This window comes from Panthera uncia, chromosome E3, assembly GCF_023721935.1.
Source record: "Panthera uncia isolate 11264 chromosome E3, Puncia_PCG_1.0, whole genome shotgun sequence".
NCBI classification, from domain to species: Eukaryota; Metazoa; Chordata; class Mammalia; order Carnivora; family Felidae; genus Panthera; species Panthera uncia.
The window spans coordinates 25,789,078-25,802,012 of NC_064815.1; the positions used below are offsets into that span (position 1 = coordinate 25,789,078).

The 12,935-nt window shown below is 49.7% G+C and overlaps 1 protein-coding gene across 3 annotated transcripts in view; it reads right to left on the reverse strand.

Annotated features, from left to right (window-relative positions):
* CUX1 (cut like homeobox 1) overlaps positions 1–12,935 on the reverse strand; it is a 365,928-nt gene that overhangs the window by 129,082 nt on the left and 223,911 nt on the right. For all 3 annotated transcript variants that reach the window (XM_049638797.1, XM_049638796.1, XM_049638798.1), the window contains exon 8: positions 12,357–12,423. In XM_049638797.1, the coding sequence (XP_049494754.1) occupies positions 12,357–12,423 (67 nt within the window). The remainder of the gene's footprint in view (positions 1–12,356; positions 12,424–12,935) is intronic.

Here is a 12,935-nt window from a genome sequence, read left to right on the forward strand (position 1 = left end):
GGGGGGGGGGGGTGTCCAAATTCACGGTCCCCTCCCACCCGGAATCCTCTCCCTGGAACGGGAGAGACCAGATCCCCTCTTAACATGCACGCAGAGGCTGGTGCAGGTAAGTGTGGGCACAGGAACGGGATGTGGAGGGACAGGGATCTGCTTCCGAAGAAAGGCTGGTGACGATGCGCTGGGATGTCAGAGCATGGTGAGCCTGGAAAGGCCCGAGATTCTACGAGGGGAGTGATCATCAGATTCGGCATGAAATGAGGCGGTGAAGGCCAGGCTGACTCACGAAGCCTCTCGTGCACTACGTCATGATTTTTCAGCAGAGGCAAGAGAGAGCCATGGAACGATTTTAAGGAGGACAGATTTTAACAGGATAAGATTTACATTTCAGGAAGATACTTTCAGCAGACACTTGGAGGATGGATTAGCCCAGGGAGAAATTGGCAGCAAGGAGATCCACTGGGAAGATACTAATGTAGCAGGGCCAAGAGACAAAAAGAACCAAATGATTATAGTGAAAAGGGAGGGATGCAGAATGTCTCAAGGAGGTGGAATTAATATGGATTAGATAGCAGGGATGGTAAGAGGCAGGAAGGACCCTCTGTCTCTGGAATAAAGGAGGACCCTGTTTGCCTTAAGTGGGAAGAAAAGCTGTCTGCAGGGAAGTCACGGACAGTGAGGTCACTTGAATTTGAGATGCCCATGAAAGAACTGTCTGGAAAGGAGATGGAGCTGAAAATATAGAGCTTTCTCTACTGGGGTTCTAAACTTTTTGTTATTGCTCTGTCAGGACTCTTTATATATAGATAGATATCTGTCATAGACAATGCAAATATTTTTTGTCAGTTTATCAATCAACCAATTCACAGAAAGCTGTGAATTTCCCTGATTTCCACCTTTGGCCTCATGCTTCGAAAGGTTTTTCCCACCCCCACATCATGTAAGTAGTCATCTAAAGTTTCTCCTAGTGTTTTTATGTTTTTTTACACTCACATATTTAAAACATCTAGACTTGATTCTAGATGGGGCTCAGCTCTGACTCTTGTCTTTTACATAGTTGGCCAATTATTCTGACACCACCTACTGAAAACTCCATCCTTCTCTAACTTATTTAAACTCATGCAACTTTTACAGACAGCAAACCCTTAATTTCAAAACTTTCACTAATATACAGAGCTACCAGCAAAAAAAGCAAAAACAAAACAAAACAAAAAAAAACAAAAACCCCACAATCATATGCCTACACACAGAACTGACCATTTGATGTAAGTGGTACTTTTTCCATTATTGATGGTTAATTCCTTCCTTCCTTCCTTCCTTCCTTTTTTTTTTTTTTTTTTTTTAGTAGGCTTCATGCCCAGAGTGGAGTCCAACACAGGGCTTGAACTCACAACCCTGAGATCAATACCAGAGCTGAAATCAACAGTTGGACACTTAACAGACTGAGCCACCCACGTGCCCCCGGATTCTGGATTTCTAACTACACTTGTGCTTCCCATGGAAAAATGGGAGTGTCCAGTAATCTTTCTGCTCGGTAAATCCTAAAAATCGTACAGCTTTCTTAAGGGTCGAGAAGAGCGCAGAAGTACATCAAAGCGAGGACAAACGTTGAAAAGATAAATGAAAAGGTAAAAATACATGCTAGCCAATAAGATTTTGAGAGTAGGCTGCTTTAGTGCTCCAGGCTATTTTGAGAAGTTTCCAAACACCACATCATTTCATTTTTCCCCCCCCTCCCGATTCCTTTAGGTTTACCTTTAGGGAAATTAGAGGGCGCACGTGCGGTCGTTTGGGGGTTAATTCTCACTGATGCTGAATGCCCTGAGTCTTTGCTTGTTCATCAGAGCATTAAATCTGAAAGCTCAGGAGAGCAGTGCAGCCAGGCTGCAACAGCGAAGCTATAAAGTTCTGCATTAAAAATTCATATCGCAGGCTCGCCTCGGAACTCGGCTCTGGCTGAAAGGAGAGCTGACGGGGAAATAGGAGACACCCCACTGTCTTTCTGGCAATTGGAGACATTCCTCAACAAACAGCACCTCAGGAAGGGAATGAAAGGGCAAACAGGCCGTGAAGGAAATCAATGAGTTCAATTATCTCGCTCGCTCTTACTCTCCTATAGGAAACTTTTCATTCTTAAGGCTGGTTCCAAAAAGTTTTTTTTTTTTTTTAGCATATCCCCAAACCAGAGCCCTAGACTCCTTGCTGGTGCCCAGATGTTTGGCACCTCTCTTAATTTGTTTTACGACAGCCCAGAGAGCCCCGAAATTCTCCAAGCCACACGGGGTGAGATGTCTCCTGGAGTCTGAGTCGCCTCGACGCGCGGCCGGCGGGGACCACACGCGAACGACTTGCTCTCGCGTCGGGAGATGGGCCTGCGCACATGTGGCATTTAGGTTTCAGCAGAGCTGCTCCGTGGTTATGAACCTCTAGAGGTTAAGGCATTAACAGCTCTGCAGTAGTATGTGCTCGGAGCTTTCTGCACCCCCCCCCCCCCCCCCGCCTCAGCAGCGCCCACAGGGTAACTGGCTACGAGTCCCTTAGGACGATGACTCCCACAGCCACAGCGTGCTGACGTGGACCAAGAGGCACAGACGCACCGACTCTCATAAGGTCAACACAGATAAAGGATGGGGCCCTTCAGGGCTGGGAAAGACCTCCGGCTGGGGGAACTCGGCCACCATTTTTTCCGACGGGCCAGGCAGGACGCGAGGGGCCTGGTAGGCAACAGTGGTGGTGACCGCGAGCCCCGTTTGCCGAGGGTCCGTGTGCAGATACCATGGCAGGCACTTTCTACGGGCATTACTTCATTCCACTGGTGAGGAAACTCAGGCCCGAGTACAGAAACGGAGCGCCTGAGGCCGGGGCTCTCCTCCTCCTGCTCCCAGAGTGTCTTCCCTGGACACCACTCCACAAACAGGCTGCAGGGGCCCAGCTGGCACACAGGATGGGGGATCCAGGTTCTGGGAAGCAAGGGGGGGATAAAGTGAAGAGGCCAAAAAGGGAGCAGGCTCCTCAATGCCGCCCGTTGTCATCCAGCCCAATCTGCTCGTTTTACTAGTGAGCACCCAGCTACTGCTGAGGGACGGGACTTTGAGGGGCCACACCGGTGACGGAGCTGGGGCCGGAACCCAGGGTCTCCTGACGACAGGCCTAGCCCCTTCCACCGCCCACTGACCAGAGGAGGCCGGGACGTCTATCAGCGTCACAGAGCAGCAGTCTGGTGGCGAGGCCTGTGCCACGGGAGCCCTCGGAGCATTCCGGGAGTCCAGACTCTCCCGTCTGGTGATGCCACAGGGAAGCCGCCTAAAAATGCGACAGCCACTGGCAGGATAAAGAGGCACAGAAAGACGGAGCGTGTCTGGAGTGTTCTAGTTTTAACCTGCAAGGCAAGGAGGGCGGTGTAACGAATCAGGCTCCCAAACAACAGGGAGTAACTGCTAACGAGCAACTATCCCACGGCACACCTCTTTGATGGAACACCGCGCTGCCCGCTTTTAGTTTCTGAAGGATGGTTAACGACACAAAAGAAACACTTAGATGTCAAGTAAAACAAAAAACAAACAACCAACAGCCTAGAAGTGAAAAGTGCCTATCCATCTGACGCCGTCTGTAAAAGACAACAGAATTAATAAACCACGGTCTAGAAAAAAAGACAGGAAGGAATATGCCAAAGCGTGAACAAGTTATGTCTGCATCATGAGATGACGCCTGATGACCTCTATTTTCTAAAACCATTTAAAATTTTCTAAATTTGGTATAATCCACAGGCAGGACTTTTGTAATTAAAAATACTGTGTCATATAAAAGGGGTTGATCTTCCCCGATCTGGGGGCAGTCCGTGGGAAGAAGAATCTCTCGCCTCTCCCGGCCCTCCTGCTTCCCTTCCAAAGGGCTGTCGACCGGCCGGCGAGCATCCGATCACATTCTCCTCTGCCACCTGGGGAGCGGGGAGGCACTGGAGGAGACGTACTGCGTCATGGTGACCTGCGTGGTCACAGACCTCCCGCAGAGAGCCAGAAACGTGTGGCCCTCGGAGGAATTCCACTAGGGGCAGGAACTGGCGTGTGTTCTCTGGGCTGGGCCTCTGTAAGGCTTCTTCTTGAAGCCCTCTCGTGGTTTAGATGGCTCCCTCTCTCTTCCTAGAAGCCACCAGGTCCCTTAGGTTGTCCTGCCGGAGCGTCCTTGATGTCACTGGTCAGGGTCCAAGCCCTGTGCTACTCAGACCTCATCCACCTGTCGTCAAGGTGAAGGCTCATGCTGGTTTAGTACATCGATCAAAGTCTCTCTCTTGATGACGTACCTGTGACCGTGCTGACGCGCACATGGTATACAGAGAATAAGATGAGGGTCATCGTTGGGGCGCCTGCGTGGCTCCATTGGTTAAGTGTCCAACTTTGGCTCAGGTTGCGATCTCACGGTTCCATGAGTTCGAGCCCCGCGTCAGGCTCTGTGCTGACAGTGTAGAGTCCGCTTTGGAATCTCGGTCTCCCTCTCTCTCTGCCCCTCCCCCACTCTCAAAAATGAAAACAAAGAAAGAAGATGAGGTCCCTCTTCGGAGGCAGTTCAGTTGACATTTGTCAACTTACAGGTGTTCTTACAGGTCGTTAGATATACCTCGATGGCCACAAATCGATGGTTTTCTCCAGCGGTCCCCAAACCTGTTTCCTTGAGTTTCAAACTGTGAGCTCCTCAAGATTTACCTTTATAGAGAATCAGGAAAACTTCAAGGGTCTCTAAAAACACAACATTTTAAGCCTGGGTGGCTCAGTCGGTTGAGCTTCCAACTTCAGCTCAGGTCATGATCTCACAGTTCATGGGTTCGAGCCCTGCGTCGGGCTCTGTGCTGACGGCTCAGAGCCTGGGGCCTGTTTCGGATTCTGTGTCTCTCTCTCTCTCTCTCTCTCTGCCCGTCTCTACTCGTACTGTTTCTCAAAAATAAATAAACATTAAAAATTTTTTTTAAAAATGCACAAAATTTTTATGAATGCCCGCCAAACCCAGATGACAATCGAGGAATAATGCTTTTTCCCTACAATACCGTCTCCAAGGATGCTGTATGAATATGATCACTATCTCTCCATCCATAAACATGTTATATACACACACCACATACGGGATCGCCCTCTGTACCGTATATATATGTGTGTTTTAGCATACAGAGCACAGCGTGTGAGCCCATGTGCGGATCCCATCTGGAACCGCCCGCCCCCTTCACTCTGCCGTTCTGGTAGGTGACACAACGCCTGACATTTTAACACAGGCCTTTAGGAAGATTAGCTGAAGGCGGGAGGCGTAGAGATTGCTGGTTCTCACTGCTGCCACGTAATTTCCAGCTGCATCTGGAGTCCACAGAACAGGTGAAGAATCCTTGGCACTCAGAGGAAATTCTACATGAATTTGAAAACACGAAGCCACCCCCTCCTTCCCGTGCAGCGCCCTGGGCTGGGAAATCTCCAGATCTGGGCTGTGCTGCTTTAGAGATGCTGCTGTTGCTGCAGAAGCCAAGGAAAGCCTTTTAGGGCTCACCCAGGCATCGGATTTTAGGTGTGAAGTGAAATACTTGTACAGGGATGGAAAATCCCAGGAATTCTACAAAATGCACAGTTACACTCTTTGGGAGATAAGCTACAGAAAAAAAAAAAAAAAAGTCCTCAGCTGTTCCCTGCAAGTGTGATTTGGTTGCCTCTAAGGTTGAAGGGACAGGAGGGTTCTTTATTCAAGCCCATCCCCACGAAACCATGAAAGAAGCTGCCTATTTTTAGGGAAATTAATCTAACCAGGATAATTACAGCAACTCGTACTGGAAATTGATGACTCATCAAAAAGACAGGAAATAGAAAATGTTCCGTTCTTAAAGGTACAGCAGAGAGACTCCATTCAGACACTTAAGTTGGTATTTGCAAATGCAACTGGGGGATGAAGATGTGTCCTACAGGATCATCAAAATACTAGTGTGGTTCTCAGGCTTTGTCGGTTGGGCTCTACCTGGCCCAGGTTTCTAAGTTTTTCATGGGGCAATGTAAAAAAATAAATATGAGAGCGACCAGTCTGGAAGGGCCAATATGGGGCTTGTGGGGAGAGGAGGCTTGAAACTCTCCTGGAAACCTCTCACCTGGCACTCTCTTAAGAAGGCAGCACCAGAACGGGACTTTGTGGGCCACCACGGCAGTGTGTGAACTGCCCTGGATTTTGAGTGTGCGCAAAAACCACCGCGAAAGAGTCTAGGGCGATCCGTGTGCAGGGAAGGTGTCTACACCGCGGCCACTCACTGGCACACCATCTGCACTTCCTACCTGGGCGTCGTGTCTGGAGCCGCCCCTCGGTCAAATTGCCTCTCGGGGCCTCTGTGCCCCGCTGCTGGGCATTCCCTACCTCTACGATGCGGGCTACGGGCTCCCCTCAACAATTCCATAAAGCCCTAAGCCAGGCTCACTTGGGAAGGTTTCCTTTCCCAGAGCACACTGCGTTTTGTGAGAAAGCACTGGTTACAGACATGCTATAAAGAAAATACTCTCCAATCAACCCAAGTGAAGTTCCCCGTAAATGTCTCTTTTGTAACATACTAGGTAAGTATGTGTATATACAATGTAGTTCTTTTAAAGAAGCACATAGGAAAGGAATAGAACACGAGTAACCTTAAGAAATGTGCATTTTTTCTGGCAGGAGAGGTTTGGTAGGTTCAAATTTTCCTAAGACTAACATTAGCTGTAAAAAAAAAAAAAAAAAAAAAAAAAAATAGAGCATTTCAGTGTAATCAGGTATTTTCTTTTATCGGAGGCTCAGAGTCACAGACCACAAGCTGAAGGGGATGGAACAAGCCGTCTGTATGTATTAGCACCGAAGCTGCTTTTGCAACCGGCATTCGGGGCACAGACCAAAGAGGTAGGTGGCCGTGGACTTGCACTTGAGAAAAGAAGAGGAAGAAAAAAAAGGGAATTCCTGCACTGTTGCCCAGGACGCTAGTCTGGGAGGGTAACCCCCTCCTGCGGCGTGAGGTGCCAGCCCAGCCACCAGCCCAGGTGAACAGCTGCAGCGGGCGAGCCAGAAGCGAGGCAGGCTTCTCTCTGGGGCCAGATGCCACGCGCCAAAATGAAGCCCGCCCGCCCGCCCCCACGGCCATCCTGGGAACTGTCTAAAGTCCACACGCTGTGCTTGGCTGCAATCTCCGAGGCAAAGTCGGTCAGGGTGCTACATCTCCATTTGCTAACACAAGTGGGATGAGCTGAGCTGCACCTCTGAGAAAGGAGGGATCTTTTTAACAAAAAAAAAAAAAAAAAAGCAGAGAAATAATTCATTTATTTAACCCAGAAACGGTTATAATCTGCAACCCTGCAATCCTCTTACACAACTGTTTTGGCAAACCCCCCTGTGTTCCGACAAATATTAAACTGTGCTTGCCATTTGTCTAAGGAACCTCGCATTAATAAACATGAAGAAGAACACTTTTACCTCCCACTCTCAATGACGGGACAAAACAAAGACCAGCTGTATTCATCAATGGGTCCTTGTTCTGCACATAAAGGCTAATTACATTTTGCTTCAAGCCTACACATGGAAAACTTTACTGCTGCTGTCCCTGACAAAGTCAGCCTGCGCTGTCCCAGCTGACGCAGGGCGGTGACCGCACACAATGAACCAGGCTCTCTCCGAACAGCCCTGGTGCCTTCGACCTGCAGGCTTCTTTCCAAAACGGGGGTGAGGGAGGGTCACCCCGGTGACATCCCCCGGTGACAGAAAGGCAGAGGCAACGTGGGCTCTTCAAATCCCATTGGGATTTGGGGCCATTAACGTCAACCTTCCCTGAGGACTGCTAATTTCAGAAACGCACAGCAAGCCCTACCGTGAGCTTGCTGGGCATAGGTTCTTTTTGGCGACAAAAGAGTGGCTGATGGCCGAGGCGGGTTGTCACCGCGCTGGGGGCTGCCTGCGCACCTTCCCGTTACCCTGCACAGCCAGCCGGTCTCTTGACCACCACTGTGCCCGCCCGTTGCAGGGTGAGGGCAGCAGGAGCAGCGAGCTCCCCCAAGGACACACGGAGAGTCATGGACCCCGCGACCCGCGCCGGGTCAGCCTTCTCCAAAGCCCCCACCCACTTCCTGCATTTTCTGTAATAAGTATTTAAGAATCCCTACTGTCACAGAGAGAAAATAAATTGTTGTGAGACATTTTAAGACCATTTGTGAAAAGATTTGCCCCTGGAGGGCTTATATTCATAGGTATTGATGAAAAGACATCGAGTCTAATGAGATACATGGAGGGTGGGCGTGAGGGCGGGACAAACGTTTCCCAGAAAACAGAAGAGGGGAGGGACGCGGAGGGGGAAGCTTCCATCTACATGGGATCTCCAAGACTGAAGCAACCCCCTGAAAGCTACAAGAAAGTAGTGATTATTAACTCAGTCCATTCTCCACATTTTTTGCGGATTACTTACTCTGGGAACCATGTACAGTAAGTGTTTGGCCCTAGGCTGCCTTTTTGTCAACAGCTAGTCCATTTCTGACTTGGGAAATGACCGAGCCCTGTGGGGGCCTGAGTCCACCCCCTTCCCCTCCCCCGGCCCTATACACACTGCGCCCACCTTGCCCCGTCCCCATGTCCGGCACTTCTGGCTGGTTCCCCAGGTCAGCGTGGCTGCCCTGTGTTTTCATTCCCTTTGCCTCCAGCAGCCCCTGGCTGGAACTCATCTTTCAACCTCAAACCACACGTCACCCCCTTCAGGAAGGCTTCCCTGATTACCCTTTCCTTTTGTTCGAGCTGGTTGGACTTCCCACTGGCCTCTGCGGAGTCTGGCCATGAGAGTCCTGGCACCAGGAAGGGGGGAGGGTGAGGTCAGGGGTCTTCTCAATGCTGCCGCATTGCCTCTGTGGTTTCCCTGCTCCCTGCCCCGCGCTGAGTGCACCGTCTGGTTTCCGTGGACACCCTGACAGCACAGGGCCTGTCACAGCAGTGATCACACCGGATTGCAATGGCTCCCCATCCCCACCCTGCTGAGCCTTCTTTCTCAGGGCTTCCAGAGCCCAGCTAAGTGCCAAGCACAGAAGAGGCCTCCAGGAATGTCTACTGCACCGACGAGGGAATCTATTCTGAGTCGTGCCCATCACGAGAGTTAGGCTTTTCTCTCCATGCACAGCCGTATATGCCACACCTCTGGCTCCCTTCTCATCACCGGAGAAGGTGAGAATTTCCTGCTCGGATCCCAGGAGGGGATGCACCCCAAGAGTGCCCACAGCCCCATAAGCAGTTTTTAACAATAGCCATAGTCCCAAAGCAAAGCATTTTTACACGACAGAATAAGCAACTCTCATACTTTTTGATTCTACGTTCCGGTTCCTGTAGTTTGGTGAAAATGAGCGAGTAACGCATAGATTTTCATTTATATGGGGAAAACACCTTTTTGGCCTTAAGACATGCGGATACAAAGAGAAAGAGTCTAGAGACGTTTCTCACTGAGCCCACACCAGTTACAACCACACCGTTTTTCGTCAGATGCCAGAAGAGTTGGAGCCTAGGAGAGGTCTAGGGCCTCTGAGGCTCCCCCCCGGTGACCTTGCTGATTCAGAGGACCCAAGATTTAATGTTCTTACCTATAAAATGACAGAGCGGGCTGCTTAGGAAAAGCCCAGGAGTCAATGCACCTGTGAACAGTAACTAGAAAAACACTTTAGACTGAAAATCGTCCTCATCATCTTAAGAGGTACTTCTGATCCTGTTCTAGGGAGCCGATTCCCCTGAGAGCAGGGCCTTGTCCTTGGATAACTGGCGGTTCTCGGTGAGAGAAGCGAGTCCTTCCCCAGCGTCAGCCCGGCCTCTAGCAAGGTCAGAAAGGGTGGGGACAGACAATGAGACACTGCCTCTCTGGCCTGTCTCCCAGTTGCCCCCCCGGGCCGCCATATTCCCAACCAAAGAAATGGAAACCTGTGAGCAGGGGACATTTAAGTCCTTCCTACACGGCTGTTTTCTGCTGCATTGCTTCCTCAACCCCAAAAACAAACCGATTAAATGGACACACATTTTCTACGTGGCCTTTAGAAGCCCAGTAAAAAATTATGAATGTAAACCAGGGGCCAGTACTTAGCAATCATGTGACAAATGGCATTATCTGCTGTCATTTCTGAACAGTTTCGGTAGACGCTATGTGTCACCAGGCCGTTTCTCTCCCCTAAGTAGGTGGACGTTCGTGACTAACAGCATCTCCCCAGCGTGCCCCGTGAGGACACGGTAGGAGACATCTGCTTCTGAAAGTCAAGCTTTTGTAACACTCTCAGAGCAGTGGCTTTCAAAAGAAAATTCTGATTGAGATCCACTGGAAGAACTACATTCTACACTGTGGCCCAGTAACTGTACGTTTACATTTTTACAGTTAGACACACGATTAACCCAAAAGGGTCACAAAACAATACCCGACTTTCCTATGTGCCATGAGCCATGATATTTTCGACTCTATTCTGTTATTTTGTTTTCTATTGAATTTTACTGCCCAACTGGCTGGTCGCCACTCACTAAACGGATTTCACCACTGTGACACCCCGTTTCAAAAACGCTAGCTTAGAGGCGCTCAGAGACTGGTTGTACGAGCTTTTACATGCGTAGTAATGCAAACTTTGGTTAATTATAGAAACACAAGATGTATCTATGTCTTCCACAAAGAGGTGCGGTTTGCTAAAAATAAAATATTGAAAACTAGTGAAATAAATAGATCACCACCGAAGTCACTATGAATTTTGTCAGTGAGTAAATTGATGTCAATAAGAAGGCATGGGCCAGAGGACCAGAAGGAACTCTTTTAGAAAGGAAATGCTATAAACTGAGGACTGCATCAGATGGAACAGATACCGACTGACCTCCGTATCAGATGAAAATATTGTAACTTATAAAACTGGAATTTACTGAGAAAAACAACTACTATTCTACTTAGTAGATAAGGTCCAGGCAGAAAGGATAGAAAAACAAAGATGACGGACTGGCAGAGGAGGGAAGCCGGACACGGATACCAGGGAACATCAGGGTGACAGCAGCGGAAACGGCTTCTGCGGAGCTCACGTCTAGGGGGGTGAAGGGGAGACGGCTCTGCACGTTTGCCACATCCCGTCGACAGCGACGCCCGGGTTGGAGAAGTTAATACCAGAGCCTCCAGGTCTCAAAGTGAAATCTCAACCAGCTATCCCACCCCTTAGAGCCAGCTCGTTCTACCTCACCTGAAGCCACGCTTTAGCACACTGACAGGAGAGGGAACGTCCACGGGGATTAGATATGCCAACAGGCCGAGTCGCCGAGACTGAGGAAGGTATTTAGTCTTTGTGCGGGAATTCTGGGCTCATGATCAAAGTCGGTTTTGAGCACCAGGCCTGGGTAGGTGGGCGCTCACAGTCTGGAGCTACTAACTCACACAGAGCAAAGGCAAAGAGCCCACCGAGAGAGGCCCCGTGAGCAGCAGGCCCAGCAGCAACCTTGAAGGCCAAGGGCGGGTGTGATGGGACAGAGGGACGCCCTATGCAAAACAGGAGCCTCGGAGGGGGTGCACTATTCAGAGCCCCTGCCCGCTACCCAGAAGGCCCGCTGTGGGAGCACGGCAGGAGGACATGGGTCTCTAAGGGAGACAGGAGGACCCTCCCAGGACAGGAGAAGGCGAACCAACGCCTTGCCTGGTGCCGCCTGTCTGGACTTCATCAGAGGAGAGCGTGGCTAGGGACAACCTCTGTCGCTTCTCCACCTCTCTTGACTTATGTCAATACTATTCCTTCTTTTCTGGTGTTCTGCAGGGAGAGCGGGCTGGAACAGGTGTCCCTGTGGCAGATCACACACTTCCTTCCGCCACAGCCACCTGTGACATACCTGCCCAAATGCACGCATTCCCGACGTATACACAGACGTGTATACGTGTATACATTCCCGTCGTGTGCACAGAGATGCCCGGTGTCCTAAGGTAGGAGTTGAATAAATACATCCGTGTGGGAGCCAAGGACCCAGACACGGGGAGAGGTGATGTGATTTGCACAGACCAAGCTCCACAAAACGTCTCCTGTATCACATCTTCTGTAAGTTGCCTTTTCCCCAAGTTTTCTTAGAAAAAGGCACAGGTTGATGAGGCTTCACATTAATTAAAGACAAAAGTTTCAGCGTCCTGAGAGCACCAGAGATTACGGTCACATCGTGGGGAGTAAACTGACGCCAGGAGCTCACGGGGGTGCTGCTGTGTTCCTCACGGCGGCTCTGAGGCCAAGCACCTCCTGAATCCCGTACCGCTTGGCAAAAGCTGACAGACAGGAGGGCAGAGCCGGGGGAATTTTCTATGGATTAGCAAAATACAGGTGACACCTGACCGAAAGCATGCAGACAGAGGAAGTCAGGCAGAGACTTACTTGGCAGTAATTTCTTCATCGTATTTGGTTTTCAGGTCAAATAACTCTGTTCGGGTTTTTTCCAGGGCTGAAAGGCAGAGGACACAAAGCCGTAATGTAAGATGCCAGTTGTCCGAATTAAATGAAAAAAGCGAAAATATACAAGCAATATATTCTCATCTGAGGAGTCGAAGATAATGCAAATGCACAGAAGTTCCAAAAACCCCCTTTCTTTTCCATTTCATCCACGCACCTCCTGGGAGAGAACGCCGGTTACTGGCTCGGTGTGCAGATTTCCTGCCTTTATGTGCATTTTATTGCTTAAAAAAATATTTCCATACATAACCGCATATATACATATTTTCACCTCTGCATAAATAGGATGCTACAAGGAGACTTGTTCTTTTCCTTTAGCAGAAAGGCATGAAAAACTCTCCAGGTCAGGACATAGGCAGTAACAATTAGCTTTCGTACAGAGCTTGCCAAATGCCCGGCACCTCAGGACCCGCAGAAGCGAAGGTTCTGGGGTAAGGATACTTAGATACTCCAAAACAGGCCACGCCCACCCAGCTGGCTCCCCCCAGAGGCAATTTACATTCC